The 18,191-nt window shown below is 45.2% G+C and overlaps 2 protein-coding genes across 5 annotated transcripts in view; one reads left to right on the plus strand and one right to left on the minus strand.

Moving 5' to 3' along the window:
• Positions 1-2,075: 2,075 nt before the first annotated feature.
• esd (esterase D/formylglutathione hydrolase) lies at positions 2,076-5,041 on the plus strand. 2 transcript variants are annotated; one of them, XM_053440501.1, is made up of 9 exons: positions 2,076-2,132; positions 3,096-3,170; positions 3,280-3,368; positions 3,498-3,596; positions 3,678-3,802; positions 3,888-4,007; positions 4,087-4,185; positions 4,494-4,661; positions 4,879-5,041. In XM_053440501.1, the coding sequence occupies exons 2-9, from the start codon at positions 3,103-3,105 to the stop codon at positions 4,957-4,959; spliced, it is 849 nt and encodes a 282-aa protein (XP_053296476.1). In that variant the 5' UTR covers positions 2,076-2,132; positions 3,096-3,102; the 3' UTR covers positions 4,960-5,041. The 2 variants fall into 2 exon arrangements, with proteins under 2 accessions (XP_053296476.1, XP_053296475.1); XM_053440500.1 differs by lacking the exon at positions 2,076-2,132 and adding an exon at positions 2,141-2,456.
• A 311-nt stretch (positions 5,042-5,352) lies between these two features.
• lrch1 (leucine-rich repeats and calponin homology (CH) domain containing 1) overlaps positions 5,353-18,191 on the minus strand; it is a 38,587-nt gene continuing 25,748 nt past the window's right edge. For 2 of the 3 annotated variants that reach the window (XM_053440492.1, XM_053440491.1), the window contains exons 14-17: positions 17,018-17,081; positions 14,454-14,563; positions 13,958-14,095; positions 12,547-13,816 (exon numbers count right to left, since the gene is read on the minus strand). In XM_053440492.1, the coding sequence (XP_053296467.1) occupies positions 13,604-13,816; positions 13,958-14,095; positions 14,454-14,563; positions 17,018-17,081 (525 nt within the window). In that variant the 3' untranslated portion in view covers positions 12,547-13,603. Of the gene's footprint in view, positions 8,277-12,546; positions 13,817-13,957; positions 14,096-14,453; positions 14,564-17,017; positions 17,082-18,191 lie in introns of those variants that run through there. The other variant, XM_053440493.1, reaches the window with a different exon arrangement.

Raw genomic sequence — 18,191 nt, forward strand, 5'->3', positions numbered from 1 at the left:
GGAGGGAGGAGGGAGGAGGAGGAGCAGGAGGAGGAGGAGGAGGGAGGAGGGAGGAGGAGCAGGATGAGGGAGGAGGAGGAGGGAGGAGGAGGAGGAGGAGGAGGGAGGAGGAGCAGGATGAGGGAGGAGGGAGGAGGGAGGAGGAGGAGGAGGAGGAGGAGGAGGAGGAGAAGGAGGAGGAGGAGGTCTCACTGTGATTCAACATAAAGAGGATTTTATTAATTAATTCAGAACCAGATGAAACAGTTTATTAATAATGTGTGAGCGGTTCCCTGTTGATGTAAATCTGCTGCACCTCCTCCAGAGGAGCTGAAGGTGTGAACCTTCAAGTCCTGAGGTCACATGATCTCTGCCTCTGTCACCTGAACTCCAGATCCCGTCTGAGCAGAGAATAGTTTGAATCTCTTCACCTGAGAACTCAGATCACAGCTCCTCCTCAGATCTTCACTCAGATCACAGCTCCTCCTCAGATCTTCAGATCACAGCTCCTCCTCAGATCTTCAGATCACATGACTCAGATTCTATTTATCGACTCAGAGCTTCATTCAACAGATGTTCAGATGTTAGTGTAGATGTTGATATGGACGTCAGGACATCTCAGATCTTTTGACACGTGTCAGAGCCTGAACCTGAATGTCCGTGTGGAATCTGAGCAGATCTGTCACTTCACACTGAGTTTGAGTCAGAAGCTTCTTACTGGTCGGGTGGTGGTTCCCAATGCCCCGGTGAACAGCTGTTCCCCCCCCCAGAGGTCCAGGACCTGGGCGTCACTCTCGACTCCACCTTCAGTCTCACCTCAACTAAATGTGTCTTTACCACCTCAGAAACATTGGTCTGCTCTTCCCTCTCTGACTCCATGACCCTCCTCTTCATCACCTCCCGTCTGGCCCAGGCCACAACACACGTCTTCGTCTCCCTGTGTTTAGTTTGTGTTCTTGTCCCCGGACGTGTTTCCTGTGAAACTCATAAACCAAAGTGATTATTAGTGAGCGGTGGACGCTGGAGAACAGCTGTGCAGTGGAACCAGATGTTGCTCCATGAGGAGGACAGACATTAGTCCTCTGTGTCTTTGACCTCTCACCCATTCATCAGTTTGACTGACAGCTCCAACGTGCTGACACCCGCCTCCTCTCCGCCCGTCACTCAGCTGCTCGTCACGTGGACACGTTTGAGACGCGTCTCAACAAGTCGAGTTTGTCTCAACGTCTCAGACCTGAACGTTCCAGACGTGGAGGGAACGAGCCAATGGGATCAAACAGGAAGCTGTCACATGACCGACGAGGAGTAACAAACATAAACTGTTTGTAAAAATCTATAATAAAAGAAGTGTAATTGTATAATGATACAATGAAGGGTAAATATGTTCAAAGGTTCATGCAGGGACAGTACTCCAATGTGGCCACAAGAGGGCGGTACTCTCCAGTGGTGACGGTTTGGTTTGAATGAATCAGCAACACGTCGGTGCGTGTGAGTGCGTGAGTAAGTACATATATATAAATAAAAACATTTTACAGAATCAGAAGAATCAGAATTATTTGTATTGCCATGTATATTTGCACATACAGGAAATTGCCTTGGTGTGGTTGGTGCACTGTACAAACAACAATATAAAAACAACAATAGAACAACAATATATACAGTAAGAGAGTTATGTGCACGTGCGGTTCTAAATAATGTTTTAAATGTTGTTTTCATGAACATGCAAATGTATCTGTGCTAACTAAATATATTAATTTGATCTAATAATGTAATTTAAATATAAATAAATCATCATAACATGATATACCACAGAAAATATCCACGTTTTCTTTCCCACTTTCTTTATCAGTTTTTCAATATGTTTGTTAATTTCTCGAAAATACGATCTTAACAATAATAACAATTATTTTATGAGTGTTTCTAATCATGATTTTTATGAATAAATAGTTCAAACCTGAAGTTTATTTGATGAAACTTGTTTGAATGGAGTCGATGTGTTCTGCTGCAGGACACCACCGCCCCCTAGCGGCCGGACACGCACATCACGTCTGGCTGCTGGCGCCGAGCCCTCGTGACGTCATCACGCTGACGCAGAGGCGCGTCAGAGGCTCTGGTGAACTTCGCAGATTTGACGGACACGTGAGATTCTAAAGGTTTGACTTCGCTTCTTTCTTCACATCAACTCGTTCAACTCGTTAAATTCACGCAAACACGCGTCAGCAGCAGCTAACGATGCGTGCAGGAGCTAAGCTAACCTGCTAACACGTGCGCACCGAACTCCGCTCCACATCGGGACGATTCTCACTTAGTTCGTTCATAACTAAGTTGAACGTGAATTACGTCATCAAACTCTGCGTCGTGCCGCTGGATCCAGATGTTGTGAGTCATTCGGCTCATGCAGGAAACATCTGGCAGCTCGATGTTTGCGTCAACAGCTGATTCATGTCTGTGATGTCAGTGAGTTCGCTGCGTGTAATGTAAGACTGGCAGTAACTGTAATAGTAACTGTAACTGTAACAGAGGCTAAAAGTGGCTAGCAGCAGCTAGCAGAGGCTAACAGTAGCTTAAACAGCTAACAGCAGCTTACAGCGGTTAAAAGCAGCTAACAGTGGCTAACAGCAGCTAACAGTGGCTAGCAGCGGCTAACAGTGGCTAGCAGCGGCTAACAGACACATGACATCAGTATCTAAATATAGTTTAACTACCAATAAAGCATTTTTATATTTATATCATGTTGTATACTGTTGTGAAGTTATACCTAATTATATCTTTATACTTATAAATACTATGCTGCTAATGTACTACGGTATTAAAATCATAATATAATAATAATAAATCACTATATTTATACAGCACATTTCAAAATAAAGTGACAAGGTGCTCACATAGTTCTAATTCAATATACTTCCTGAGTCTGTAGGAAGTTGTTGTTATATTGTGTTTATGTTTAATTATCTATTTATTCTATTTATCACTTTGGTTTATGGAGAACACTCATGTTCAGACCCTGACGAGCTTCAGAACCTGACGACACACAAATAAAGATAAAAACCTTTAAACACTTTGAATCACGACTTTCATTCATTTCATATTTCATCTGTTGTGTTTCTCCACAGTTTGAAAATGGCTCTGACACAAGTTTCCTCCAACAAGTGCGCCGGCGGCTTCCAGAAGGTGTTCGAGCACGAGAGGTGAGTGCGGCTTCTCCTGACACAGAAAGACACACACACACTCACACACACAGACACACACACCTCCTCACAGCAGTATATCATGTGTGTGTGTTGTTTTTCCCTCCAGCTCTGAGTTGAAGTGTAAGATGAAGTTTGCTGTGTACGTCCCTCCGAAGGCCGAGACGGACAAGTGTCCCGTCCTCTACTGGCTGTCCGGTGAGTCTCCGTCAGGTCCCAGCTCCCCCGGCTGTCCACAGGTTGTGTGTCTGGTGTCACAGGTTGTGTGTCTGGTGTCACAGGTTGTGTGTCTGGTGTCACAGGTTGTGTGTCTTCTCCCTCGTGCAGGTCTGACGTGCACGGAGCAGAACGTCATCACTAAAGCTGGATGTCAACTCGCGGCTGCAGAGCACGGAATCATCATCGTGGCCCCGGACACCAGCCCACGTAAACACACACACTCCATCGCCCCCTGGTGGCCGGCTGCAGTATAGCTCACACACCCCAGTCAGTGATGTCTCCCCTCAGGTGGCTGTAACATCGAGGGCGAGGATGAGAGCTGGGATTTCGGCACCGGAGCTGGTTTCTACGTTGACGCCACGCAGGAGCCTTGGAAATCAAACTACCGGATGTACTCGTACGTCACAGAGGAGGTGGGTTCGATTCCTCTCATGTATTTCCTCCCCCCCCCACAGTACATGTATAGTTCCTGCTAACGGTTGTGTTGTTCTATCTCAGCTGCCCAAGCTGATCAACGCTAACTTCCCCACCGCCCCCGACAGGATGTCCATCAGCGGTCACTCCATGGGCGGCCACGGGGCGCTGGTCTGTGCCCTGAGGAACCCTGGGAAGTACAAGGTACCGGAGGTCGGGTGTGAACGTAACGTTAACATGTGACGATGCTGACGTCTGTCTCTGTCTCTGTCTCTGTCCTCAGGCCGTCTCCGCCTTCGCTCCGATCTGTAACCCGGTGCAGTGTCCCTGGGGACAGAAGGCCTTCGCCGGATACCTGGGCCCCGACCGGGCCACCTGGGAGGTAACCAGTCCGTGGGCCTGGTCCCACTCAGAGTGGGACACTGGACCCTCGTCTTCCTCCACACATCACAGAACCTTTACATTCCACTTCACCTGAATCTAAACCAGTGTGTCGAGGGTTCAATTCCCTCCAGCTTCAGTAACTTGAGGAATAGAAACAAGATGAGTTTCTTTACCTCAGGAACATGAATATAACTGTTTAACGAATTGTTTTAATTTAATTCAGTGTCTGTTACTAAATGTTTTTAGCGTCATTACATCTGTAACATCTGCGATCAACCACTAAACGAGCCCCCCCCCCCCCTCCAGGCGTACGATGCCACCGTGCTGGCGGCGTCGTACTCGGGACCTCAGCTCGACATCCTGATCGACCAGGGCCGTGATGACCAGTTCCTCACGGCCAGTCAGCTGCTGCCTGACAACCTGATCGCTGTCTGCTCCGAGAAGAAGATCCCTGTGGTCTTCAGGCTGCAGCCGGTCAGTGGAGCTCAGCCTGTCAGTGGTCATGTGACGTGTGTGGATGTTAAAGTGCTGAGTCGTGGTCGACTTGTCTCGTTAACGTGAACCAGATATTTGATTTGATCTTTTCTTACGTGATCATCATCTGAAGCTTTGTACATCTTTCACTGATTTGTGACCTTGTATAGAAACAGTGATGAAGTTTATAGAAGTTGTTTTGTTGTTTCCTCCTCAGGGTTACGACCACAGCTACTTCTTCATCTACTCCTTCATGAACGACCACATCAAGCATCACGCCAAGTTCCTGAACGTCTGAGCTGCAGCAGGACGGAGCTCCGTTCAGAACAGGAAGTCTGTCAGTGAACAATCAGCTTTTCAGAATAAAACCTTTAGTTGTTCTTGTTGTTTTGTCTTTATTCACCTTAACAGTTTCATTAGTCATCACTACAACAGGTTTTCTACTGGTCTGACTTTTAACAGAAGAAGATCCAAGACAAGAAGAAGGAATTCAGAAAAGTTTCAGCAGAAGAAATAATCAGATGAACTTTTATGAAATAAAAAAAAATCTTATGTAAAAAAAGAACTGAACAAAAGACAAATTTAGACCAGGTGGATTTTTTTGGAACAAATGAACAATTACTTCAAAAAGAACAGAAACATAAATTCTTTCCATCTGAGAAGACAGAAGAAGAAGCGACAGACGATTGAGTCGTTTGACAGATGAGGTCTTTACTGATGAAGTGATGAGAAACACTTACAGTATTTACAGTATTCACAGCAGTTAAGGCGACATTAAAGGGACATTTCATGCATTTAAATCAGTTGCTGTACAACAAATTACACAAAAGGCTCACAGAGAGTTACAAAAGGGTGCGTTACATCAAAATCTCAACAAACCCCAAAAATAAATTCCCTCCTGGTCAGAAAAGTAGAAAAATGTGAGCGCAGGTCGTTTCTGGACAGTTTACAACTGTATTTACAAAAAACAGGAAACAACTCTGCTTTGTGTTCAGCAGGATTTTCACACCACATTTACACAATTTACATCAGCGTCACATTCGTAAAAGTTTGATCCTTCGCTTCAGATTTTAGATGAGTGAAGATTTTCTCAGTTGCCAAAACAAAGATATAAATAGAGAAGTTAAAAGTTTAAAGTGCAGATTCTGTGGGAGGAAGCAGTTGATTCTATTGCTTTTCCCCAAAACTCCGAGGATACGTCAGTGAAATCTGAGAAACGTAGAAAACGTAGACGTGGAAACAGATTTACAGAAAATCTAAGTGACGTCGTTATTTCACTTTCAGCTCGTCTCACCACGATGATCCTGATATTTAACCACAGACTAAAGAAGATGGACGACATGAAACTCCACCCTGTCGCCCCCTGGCTGCAGGACACGTCATGACCCTCCTCCTCCATGTTCGCAGATGGGACACGGACCAAACACAAAAGAATCGAGACGTCAGAGATGGTTTCTGTGGTTTTAGGCCGTTCTTATCTCACTGGTTTTTCCAGGAGACACTGGTGTGTCAGTGGAGACGTGTCGACGTCTGCTTTCAGTCGATGGTTTTGACTTTGACTTCCGCAGGAGTTCAAGATTTAATAAAAATGAACTACAGATTTTAGTCAAAAGAAAAAACATAATACTTTTACCAGATGCTAATTTATTATCGGATATATGAACCATGTTTACGACGCGGTGTGCCTGTGTTTCTCCGAGCTGCGATAGTGTTGAAATTCTTTTTGGATTTGAAATATACAGAACATGAGGAAATACTGAATATTAATTCAACAACAGGAAATACTTGTGATAAACAATATGTACATTTAAATAAAAAAACTATCACAAGAGAGAAAAAATGTTTTGGCAACTGTGAAACGTACGATGAATTCTGCCACCTAGTGGACACGTGTAGACAAGCAGGAGGTTTTCTCTTTAACTTTGAATCTGGCCGAGCGAGAGTTTATCTGAACTCACGACTCCAGAGTCGGTCGACACCGGAGGCAGCTACATGTCGGCTGCTGCCCCCGGAGGCCGATTCATCACATCACTGAACTCTGGGTAATGTTGGCGACAGGAAGAGGAACGGAGGAACAATGGCGACGTCTCCGGCTCCAGTGTAAATGTTACGTTTTATTTCTGCTCCGATCGCGTTGGAGGAAAAAAGTGTTTCATCAGATTTACTGAGCGGCTTCTTCACGATGTTCAGACTCGACGCTCGATGGTCAGGACATGACTATCGAGACACGAGAAGCAAATGAAAGTTGTTGGATGAGAAGCTGCTGTTTGATATTTGATGAACGTTTCTCTCAGTGAACGAACTTTAGATTCAAGACAAAGATCAGAAACACGAAGTGGAGACTCGGCTGCAGAGACACTTTTATAAAACAAAGACTTTTACCTAAAATACATTAGAGAAAAATATTTTTGGGATGTTTACAACAACTCATCAGCTTCTCTTTACATCATAAATATGTTTTTCTTTAAATAGAATTGTGGCTAAAATTGTTCTGCCTCTATGTTCAAACTGGTTTGGTTTAATTCTCCTCAGGACACGATCGGGTGAAAGAAGAAAGTTTGTTTCAGACTAAATGTTAAAAAAGACAAAGTGCTCGTTTAGATTTAATGCCACATTTAAAAGTAATTATCGCAGAGTACTAGGGCCACGTTGTGAATAATTGGAACGCATTGAGACAATTTGAAAGAACAATACATCATATCATGAAAACCCAATGAAAAGAAATATAAAAGATATTATGGCATTATACTAAGAAAATGAAATATGATCGGTCTTTTCAGAGTTTTATCGAAATTTAACTTTTCCCCTCAAAATAATTTAGAATTTATTATTGAGAAGTTTCCCCAGTGGCCCTGATACTGGTCCTGGTGTAGACTGGAAAACAAGATGGACGACATGAAGCCAAACATCTGGATCTCCGCCTGCTGGGCGGCGGTGGTATAAACCCGCCTCCTCCATGTTAGAACATAGGACCTGGATCAAACTGAATAAATCTAAATACAACATAAATAAATATTTCATGTTTGTGATAAGTTTGGTTATAATTAATTTCCTGATATTTAGAGACTTTGGCAAAACTTTAAATGACGTCAGTCTCCACATCTGAAATAATTTGGCTTCATGTCTGTTCAGTGGGAGGAAGAGGAATCTTCCATCTTCATAAACAGTCCTTGATCGTTGTTGTATTTTTAACCTTCAGCTGTTTGTGTTTCTCGTGTTTACCTGAAGAAGTGATTGGTTTACATCGTCCAATCAGACACGGGCTCTTCCATCAATCTGCTTGTTAGATTCTGATTCACCCAGAAGTTCCCTCGTGTGAATTAGTAAATAAATCAGTTTAGTTCGTTTAAAACCATTTTGCATCCTTGAATATAATAAAACACTCTGTTACTGGGAGGAGGCAGAGCGGCCTCGAGGTGGCGCCAGAGCGTCGGCGGGTCGATACCGGCGTGCGTCTGTTGAGCGTGTTGGTCGGTGGAAGCTCCGCCCCTCTCTGCTGGCTCACGTCAGGAAGGCGTGTTTGGGGGAGGCCCGGTCCAACAGAGCGTGCACCATGACGCTCACCTTCATCAGACCCTTCTCCTCCAGGATGTGGTGAGGGAGACACAGGTGGTCCTGGAAGAGCAGAGCAGGAAGGAAGGAAGGAAGGAAGGAAGGAAGGAAGGAAGGAAGGAAGGAAGAGAAGGACAGACGGACAGGGCCCAGAGTGTAGAGGAGCAGACACAAGGTTTAGACTCATTGAGGTTTCCTGCAAGAACAAAATGTAAAAAACGACAGATCTGTTCTAACAAGACTTTCTGAGTTCGTAAAAAACAGCTCTGCTTTCAGGAACTAGCCACAGCCGCTAATAATATAATGTTATAATTTATATATGTATTTATAAACAGCTCAAAAACCTGAAATTAAAGGAAGGTTCTTTTCTTCTTGGCATCACACTCTTGAATAAAGAGAAGTTTGTTTCCTTTAAAACTTTAAAAGTCTCGACCTTAACACAAAGACACTGGAACACACTTGATCCCTAAACTGTATTTATTACCTCAGACTTTCACACGTTCAAATACACTGATCTTAAAAATACTTCCCTCACACAGAAACTCCACACATCAGCACAAAGTTAAAAAAGAATCTGTGCAGGGAATGTGGCAGAAAGGATTTACTGCAGGAGTCAGTGAGCAGAAGGAAATCAAACAACTGGAATAATCCCGTTCCTACGTGTCCTCGTAGAAACAAGCTGCTGCTCAGCTCCAGTTCTGCATCGGAAACTGAACCATCGGTGAACCATCGGTGAACCATCGGTGAATCATCGGTGAAACATCGGTGAACACGCAATGAAGCTAAGAACCAATCAGCTGCCAGGGAAACGGACGCAGTGAGGAAAGAAAACACATTCCTCAGTTTTTTAATCTCTCAGTAAATATTCTGTTAATCATCTGTATCAAACATCTATTTATTAAGAAGACTGATTAATATCTATCTTCAGGCTCATGGAGTGTGTGTAGCCCTTCAGGTGTTCTCATTCACACTTCATCAGGTTCATGGAAACGGTTTCAGAACTCAACCTGAATCCGACTGAAAGGGATCCACCTGACAGAAGTCATCAATACTCAATGACTAGTGAAATAATAAATATTAGTGAAATAATAAATAACTAGTGAAATGATAAATAACTAGTGAAATAATCAATAACTAGTGAAATATGGCTTCAGGATTCAGACTCCGTCTCGTGTGCTTTTACACTTCAGGCCGTTGAACGTGTTCCGTGTGAAACCGAAGGAATCGTCTCATATTCAGAGAGAACGTGAAAATGTCTCTGGGATCAACCCGGGCTCAGCGGCGCCCCCTGCAGGTCAGACATCTGATCGTAATCTTTAAACTAAGACATGGTGTCAGAGGATGATAGCGATTTTCTGATTCTATTCGAAATATAAACAAATTTATATTAGTTATTATAGTAAAATTATTATATGAATTATATTATATATTAATTATAACAATAAATGTAAATTTGGATTCTAATTGAATTTGAAAAGAGAATTCCCACGTGACAGAATCAGTCGATGAAGGCGTTTTACTGTAACTCAACGATTCTAATGGAGACACGTGTTTAGGCTCCGCCCCTCGACCGGAATGTCCCTGGTGTAGTGAACGACCAAAACAACATGTCCAGACAATTGAGTTCTTGAGTTCATGTCTGAAAACTCTCAGCTCAGAGACACCAGGCAGCTGCTAAATACTGTGACCAGTATTAATCTTGTGTTAATAACCTGAGTTCTGCACCAGGTTATTAACAAACTGTAGCTCAGGGACAGGGGACGTCTCCGTCTCCGTCTGGCTCCAGAGAGCTGAGACGTCCCTGTGTCCAACATGTGGATAAGACGTGAGTCCCTTCATGAATCCTGCAGCTTCGGTTCAGAGCTTCAAACTCTGTGAGCCGACTGGTTCCATCAGGACAGGAAACCCAACATGGAGCAGAGGACCAATCAGATGCTGCATTCGTGTCACATGTCACAAACAAAGATGAATTCAAGTGTCGGGAAATCTGCTTTTGTTCGTTTTGTCTCATCATCACTGAGAGTTAAAGGAAATGTTCAAGTTTAGGTGGAAACAGATCTCAGTGAAGATTCTGTCAATGAGATGAGCTCATGTGTTCATTTAAAGACGAAGGACGGGACCTTGAGAAACTTTCCTTCACATTCACTGAAGTTCCTTTCATATCGAAATATGGAGCAAACTTGAGCAAATCTTTAATAAATCTGCAAAAGAGCTCGAGTCAAATCGATGGAGAATCAAAGGAAAAGAGACTTTTCTGTTCAGATGCTTTCAGAAGATGAAGTGAGCTCCTCTGGAGGATCATGTGTGAACAGAGAGACTCACCTCCTCCTCCTGAGCTCCAGGAGAAGTGTGAACACAGAGAGGAGGTGAGTGGGGGGGGTGATGATTAAACACTCAATATAGACACTGTGATGTCACAGCCCTCAGCCACTGCATCAACTGCACGGTGATGATTTTATAACTTTTTAAATAAAACACTTTTAAAATCACGTAAATGGAAACAAGCGACCTGATGAGCTTGAGGACTGGGGACCGGCCAGTATCACTGAGACAAACCATTACAAAGATCCATGTTCACATCAGATCAGGATTATTACCATGTGACACAAACGCAGCAAAAATAAGGAGGAGGAGCCTGAACAGAAACGGGGCGGGGCTAGTTGGTGTGTCACGGCTACGTCAGCTCGCTCCAGCTATAGGCCACAAAGAGCAGAACGAGGCAGAGCACGTGAACCAGGCTCGAGCCAATGAGGTCCCAGATCTGCCAGGCGGGAGGCGGGGTTTGAGTGGTGACAGAAACCAATGAGGGAGTCTCTGACACCGCGGGGGACGCAGGGCTCGAAGCTGAGATCGCCACTTCCTGTTTCCTTTCCACGGAGGTCGGATCCAGAGCAACCAGAGCCCGAAGCGTGGTGCAGAGCGGCCGCAGGCGACACTGGGTGATGTCGTAGGGCGAACACAGAGAAGACTGGTGCCCCCATTAGGAAGGAGAGAGGAAGGAGGGATGAATGCAAAAAAAGAGGAGGAAGGTAAGAAAGGATGCAAGGACGCAAGGAAGGAGAAAAGGAGGCAAAAAGGGGCAAGAGAACAGAAGAGGAAGAAACAAGACAAGAAGGATGAGGTTGGGAATAAGGGATGAAGCAGATCAGAGAAGTTCAGGCATGAGAGGAGGTGAAGAAGAAAGAGGAGGAGGGATATAAAGGTGAGGACGAAGGAGGAGAAATATTCTCAGAGGAAGAAAAGATGAAGAAAAGATGAAGGGGAGAAAGAAAATAGAGAAGAATGAGAGAAACAAGGAAATAAAGATCGAGCAAAAGAACATTTGTATTAAGTGTTTACAACCGAAAAGGGAACAGAGGATGAAAAGAGAAGGGACGATGAAGAAAGAGAAGAAGAAGAGATAGATGGACAGAGGGAAGAGGAGGAGGCAGAGAAAGAGGAAGAAGAGTACGAGAAATAAGAAGAAGAGGATGAGGAAACAGAGGAAAGAGGAGGAAGAGGAGAAAAGTAAGGAAGAAGAAGAGGATGATGAGAAAAAAGAGAGAGAGGAAGAGGAGGAGGAAGAAAGAGGAAGAGGAGGAAGGCGTGTCACGATCCAGCCGGAAAGTAAAAAGAGAAACAAAAGCAGGAGGTTAACCAATGGACACAGAGGTCAAAGGTCACAGAGCGTGAGCGGGGGCGGAGGCAGGCAGGGTTACCATGGCAGCAGGGATGCTCTCTTCAGTAAACAAGACAACAAGGAGAAGCTGCAGCGTCGTTAGCACGTTAGCACGTTAGCACAGAAGCTGTTAGCGGGTTAGCTCGGCGCTGTGAGGGGTAGCAGCAGAGACGGAGGTCAAAGGTCAAAGGTCGAGCAGAGACACAGATCAGAACCAGAGATGAAAACAAACAACTTCCTCACAGAGAAAATCTCATGATTATGAATCATAAGTAATTATGAATGTGCGTGTTACGGTCTGAGCAGCGTCAGGTTTCTTCTTCTTCTGTCTCTAACGTCTGAATCGTTCCTTCGCTCCTGATCCTCTGATCCTCTGATCCTCTGTAGCTAAACAACCCACTGCACAGCACTTCCTGTTTACTTCTGTCACGTGATGTTAATGAGATTGTGTCCGTGCGATTGTTGTGTGACGTCAAGAAACAGAGAAATGTGCGTTTCACTAATTGACTGTGATCGGCCTGTGAACAGTCGTGAGCTCAGCGGAGCGAGGTCTCAGCCGGCGCAGGAAGTCGACCGGTCGGTTCCCGCGGCTCAGTGTCGAGGTCACGACCTCACCACGACCTCACCATGACCTCACCTCGACCTCACCACGACCTCACCATGACCTCACCACGACCTCACCACGACCTCACCACCTCAGTCTGGAAGAGCCTGACCTCAGAAAGACGAGTCTGGCCTCCAGTCGACTCCAGAGGTTTACAGCCAGTGAACTCTGTGTGTTCTCAGGCGTTCGTCTGGACGGTGACTGGATCTGAACCGGGGACTTAACTCTCATGTGGACAGAGACGGTTCCACTGAGACGTGGTCGTGTGGGCGGAGCCTGAAGCTGCTGACCAGCCGGTGATGGAGGAAGCTGGAAGCCACAGGCAGCCATGACAGCGGTGATGAGTCAGTTAATGTGGACATTAATGACTCGTTTAAAAGCCATGACAACAGACAGGAGGCAGGTATGAGGTGAAACCAGTCCTGGGAATCAGCTGAGTTCAGATATAAACATCGTTAAAAGACCTTTCAAGTTTCTTATTGATTTTAAAAGAAGCCTTCGGGCGTCTGACTTCAGGATTCATCTCTGGAGCGTCACGTGACACATGTAAATCAGCCTTCCTCCCAGATCTGGTTTCAGTTTACTGTCGTCATCAGTGTCCTGCAAAAGTCCTCGACTTCAGTTTTCACCTGACTCACCAACGTGAATTATAACTTCAAGTCTTTTCCTCAACCCACAGTTAACGTACTTTATATTTTGCAGGACACCTTCACAGTTCCTTGATCAATACATAATCAATAATCATGCTGAGGACAGCGTGGAGCAGCTGCGTGAGGGGGAGTGACTCTGATGAACTGGAGGTGTTTTCTGGTCTGAAGATGGACCAGGTTGTGATGACCTCACGACCTGAGCCTGGATTTATTTACTTATCATTTCAAAAATAGGCCGAATCAGCAATGAAGCCTTGAATTTACAGTCGACTGTCGTGGATTAATGTGAAACTGTTGAAAACTTTAAAACATTTTCTCAGTCGACTTCTGCAGCTGTGGAACTTTTTCTATCTGTAATATCTATTTAAATGCACATGTGAGATAATGATAAAGATAAATTACAGCTAATGTAAAAACACATGTATCACAACTTGATTGGCTCGAGTTGGTGTCGAGTTAATGAGTCAAACTTCACAGGTCAGCTTCGGCCACACATCCTGTTCAGACCAGAACCACAGGAGGGTTCTGGTCTGGTGTGAATCTGGAACACGACCTCCAGTTCAGAGACTCGGGTCGGAGCAGGAGCACAGGGACCGAGCAGCTCAGCTCTTACCTGAGAGACACCGATCTTCCTGCAGGCGTCCAGGAAGTTCTCCACATTCCTCCGACACTTGGCCATGCTGAGTTTGGGCTGGAAGCACAAAGTCGCACAAAAATCAATATTTTCTACATATCACAATACATGTTCATGATCTGCTGCTTTAAACACAATCTTCAGCTCCAGGATCGTTCAGAGCGGAGAACCGGAGAAGGGGGGGGGGGGGGGACGCACCACTGCAGGCGAGGGGACGTGGATGCTGGCGACTGAGCGAGGACGAATGTGATTGGCCAGATGACAGAGCACCACGCCGTCCATCAGGGACGAGCCGAGGTCTTCAGGGAGGACGACCTTCAGTCTGCTCTCGATGCTCTGAGGGAAAAACTACAGTTAACACACTGCACTCAACAACCAACTGAACAGTAGAGATTACCCATGATCCTCTGCTCCCTGAACCAGAGGAGCTGCTGCTGTAATACATCTTCAAGATAAACTAGGTTTTTAATAACTTCTCAGTCTTTTGAACTGATCTACAGTTCTTGGACAGTGTTGGGTTTGGGTCGTGGTGGAGGGTTCCTCATGGTGGCGTTAGAGGCCTCCTCGAAAAACTGAAAAACAGCCACTAAGCTCCAGAACGGACAGAACTGGAACTTTATGAAATAAGTGTCATATCTTCATGTTAAAGTCGAATTAGCTCTGACGCGGTGACGATAAACAATCAGTGTCTCACGTCTCTGAGCTGCTCCATGAGCTCCAGCTCTTCTCTCAGCTGCTCCATCTTCCTCCTGATGGTGAACTGAGGATCCACAGACTCCAGACTCTTGTGGCTCCGCAGGAACACTGCAACAAACAACAACAACAACAACAGGTCAACATGTCTGCACGCACACAGGAACCAGGTGAAGGACTCACGCCCACAGAGACAACCCAGGATTTCTGAGGAAGAGTCAAGAAGAAGAGGAAGTTGGCCTCACTAAGCTCACGCTCATTTCTGTTTTCCATTGTCTATTCATTCATAACCTTTGTGCTTTGTTCTTCTGTCGTGTTCATATTGTATTTTTTACTTATTTCTCTTCTTGCTGCTGTAACTTGGTCAATTTCCTGCTACGTAGAATCAATACAGTTAAAACCTTATCTTGTGTTAGAGGGTTAATAACATCTCAGGGATCAGTGAATATATTACATACACATAAAAATACACACAACATAAACTGTGGAGGAAATGAACAGTAACTCGGTCCACAGATCATCACTGACAGAGGAAAACCTTCTCTGCCATAAAAGATGTAAGACGAACACAGACAGAAGGAGAACAGGAGCAATACAAGCCTCCCCCCACACACACACACACAGACACACACAGACACACACAGGGTGAGGATGGTTGTTAATGGGGTCAGCAGCAGACGATGTGAGCGTGTCAGCTCCTGATGAAGTCACTCTCCCTGAGGCCTGAGCCCATTATACACCATTAGTCATTATCTGATACACACACGTACACACACACGCACACACACACACACACACACACTCTCTCCTGGAAACACTGAAAGTAAGAGTACGTTGCAGTGCTACCAGGTGAACAACCACATGAGCTAAGTTCAAGTATCGACAGTTTATTGTGACACAACGTTATCTTCTCTTCAAACGTCAACATCTGCCACACACTGTTATTAAAGATGGACGACAGGACAGCTGCCAAAGGTGGAGAGCTAACATCTGCATCAGACAGTTCAGAGTCTCTCTCTCACACACACACACACACACACACACGCACACACGCACACACGCACACACGCACACACACACACACACACGTGGTCTAAACACCTGGAGATGAAAGCAGATTGTGTGTGGTGAAGCTCCACTTTCATCTCTCACACACACACAGACACACAACCACAGCTGTTACATGTGGTCGGAGGCAGTGTCAGTTTCCTACCGACTCAGAAGAAGAAGCTGAACTGAACTTGTGTTGTCACCAGAGCTTTACACCAACAGGAGGAGCTAGAGAGTCACAGTCACACACTAAACCATTGGAACCAGTATGTCTGAGCACCAGTCAGAGATCTTCCACTGAATTCTACACAAACTTTTGTACTATTTACATTTTGTCTTGATACTTTGATAATGAACTTAAGATCTGTGAGTTGACAGCTGAACCCCCTTGTGATAAAAACATGTATTAGACCATGAAGAAGAAGATTCAGTGTGAAACGGAGACAAACACGATGAAGATTCAAATAACAACAGATTTCTTCAGTTTGAAGAGAAACACAGACTCCAGGTGGAGTCTGAGAAGAGGGCGAGGGTCAGCTGACACGAGTCCACGCCGTTAACCCGTTAGCTGAAGAAGATGGAACCTACCGCGGTGCGAGCCTCCGTCATCGTGGCTACGCGCTGTATCTCTACGGAGGGGCGAGGCCTGTGAGAGGAGGGAGGGGTCGAGACAGGAAGGAGGGGGCGAGCAGGGCAGCGAGGGCGGGGCTACAACCAGGAGGTGGGAGTGGTCAGAAGTGGGTGTAGCGTGTGTGTGGGGAAGGTTTGGAGCACCAAGGTGAACAAGGTGAACCCGGTGAGCAAGGCAAAGTTCATTCCACGAAAAAACACGCCCGAAAACACCAACACCACCAGAACCAGGGTCCAGAACAATGAGTGACAGGAGTCGAACCAGGGGGACACATGCACGCAGGGCGGATCACATGCATTCAGGATGTAACATCAAAGTCAAGCAGCAGATCAACGAGGAGCAGACGGATAAAACAACAACGTGTGAATCGAAAAAGAAAAAGTGAAAACAGAGAAAAACATGAAACGACAACACAGAACAAAAAAAAGCACAAAAACAAAATAAAGATTAGTCGCATTTCACAATACAGATACCTGGACATGCTGTTAGCATCATGTTAGCTTCATTAGCACTTAGCAACATTTCACACAGCTAATAGTTAGCAAACAAATGCTTGATGGTTACAGAGCTAATCACAGCGGACGAGCAGTGACCACGAAGCTACACCGCACACGAGCTAACGTTAGCTCACACTCAGCGTTAGCATGGGTTCTCCCTGAGGCCGGGGACCAGGACAATCAAGACGTCCCGCAGCCTGTCAGTTTGAAAGACTTATTGATTCCACCTTCAGATTAATATATATGTTCCTTCTAAAGATAACGAGTTTAAAATAGGCGGCAGCACCACATGTGGTTCGAATCCCACTCACGCTACCTGCAGCATTTTATACATTCATGATGATCCCCCCCCCCCCCCCCCCCCCCACCACCCCACATCCAACTCACCTGACCGGGGCTTCAGTCCAAACGGGGGACTGCAGGAGGACGGGTGTCCACCGGCTGCAGGTCGCTGTGGGGACAGAGACAACTCGTTGAGTGAGACGGTTTCATGAATGAAAACTAAAAGTGAAAGTTTCTGTCTCGATGTGGGACAAACGACTGCACAGAGGAAAACCACAAACACACACACTGGTTCAAACTGGTTGAACGACCTCCGTCCCGAATTAACCATCATCCCTCTTATCCTGACTCATGTGAAGTCACTGTGACCTTTGACCTCTGAAATCTAATCACTTCATCTTTGAGTCAAAGTGACAACTGGTTCAAATGTGAAGAAAAATATCTTTTTTCTTCACATTTGACATGATTTGACATGAGCCAAATTTGACATGATTCTCTGTGTGCGTTATTAAGACAACACGTTCATGAGGTCACAATGACCTTGACCTTTGACCACTCACATCTAATCAGTTCATCCTTGAGTCTAAGAGAAAACACTTGAAGGAAACTCTCTCAACATGTTCCTGAATCATCGTGAAGGACAAGAATGAGACGGACAACCTGAAACATGAACTCACTGGACAAGGGACAAAATATAAAGTGTTTACAAACTGAAATCTTATTGTCAGACGTTGTTTGTTTGTCAGAAACAAACAAGACACTCGAACCCAGACCGTTGGACACACGTGTCCCTGCTGCTGGACGCCATGTGACACATGTGAGGCTCCGTGTGGTTTACTCGTCCAATAAGAGACAAACTCAAAGACACACGACTGTTCAGATCTGACACGACTGCAGACAGATGAGTGGGCGGGACCAACTCCACTGGTTCTACAGTAGGTTTACCTTGATTGACATATGCCACTCATACTCCCGACATGCAAGCTGGGCCTCAAACCTGGCCTTCTCTAGAATCATCTGTCTTTTCTTCTGGAACTCATGTCCACCCTCCTCCTGCGAGAGCTGCTACACAACGCAGCAAACGTTCAGCTTCAGAAAGACTTAAAATCCTCTATCACCTCCTTAAAGAGACTTTAAACAATGTATCAAGGGACAAAGACACAAAGAGACAATTTGTTCTTTATCACACAATTAAACTTATCAAGGAAACTTTATTTAAGCAGAAGTGCAAACTCATCGAGGGTGAAACTGTGACACGGATACAAACGAGCTGTAAATG

Source organism: Pleuronectes platessa, chromosome 14 (assembly GCF_947347685.1).
Source record: "Pleuronectes platessa chromosome 14, fPlePla1.1, whole genome shotgun sequence".
Classification (NCBI taxonomy): Eukaryota; Metazoa; Chordata; class Actinopteri; order Pleuronectiformes; family Pleuronectidae; genus Pleuronectes; species Pleuronectes platessa.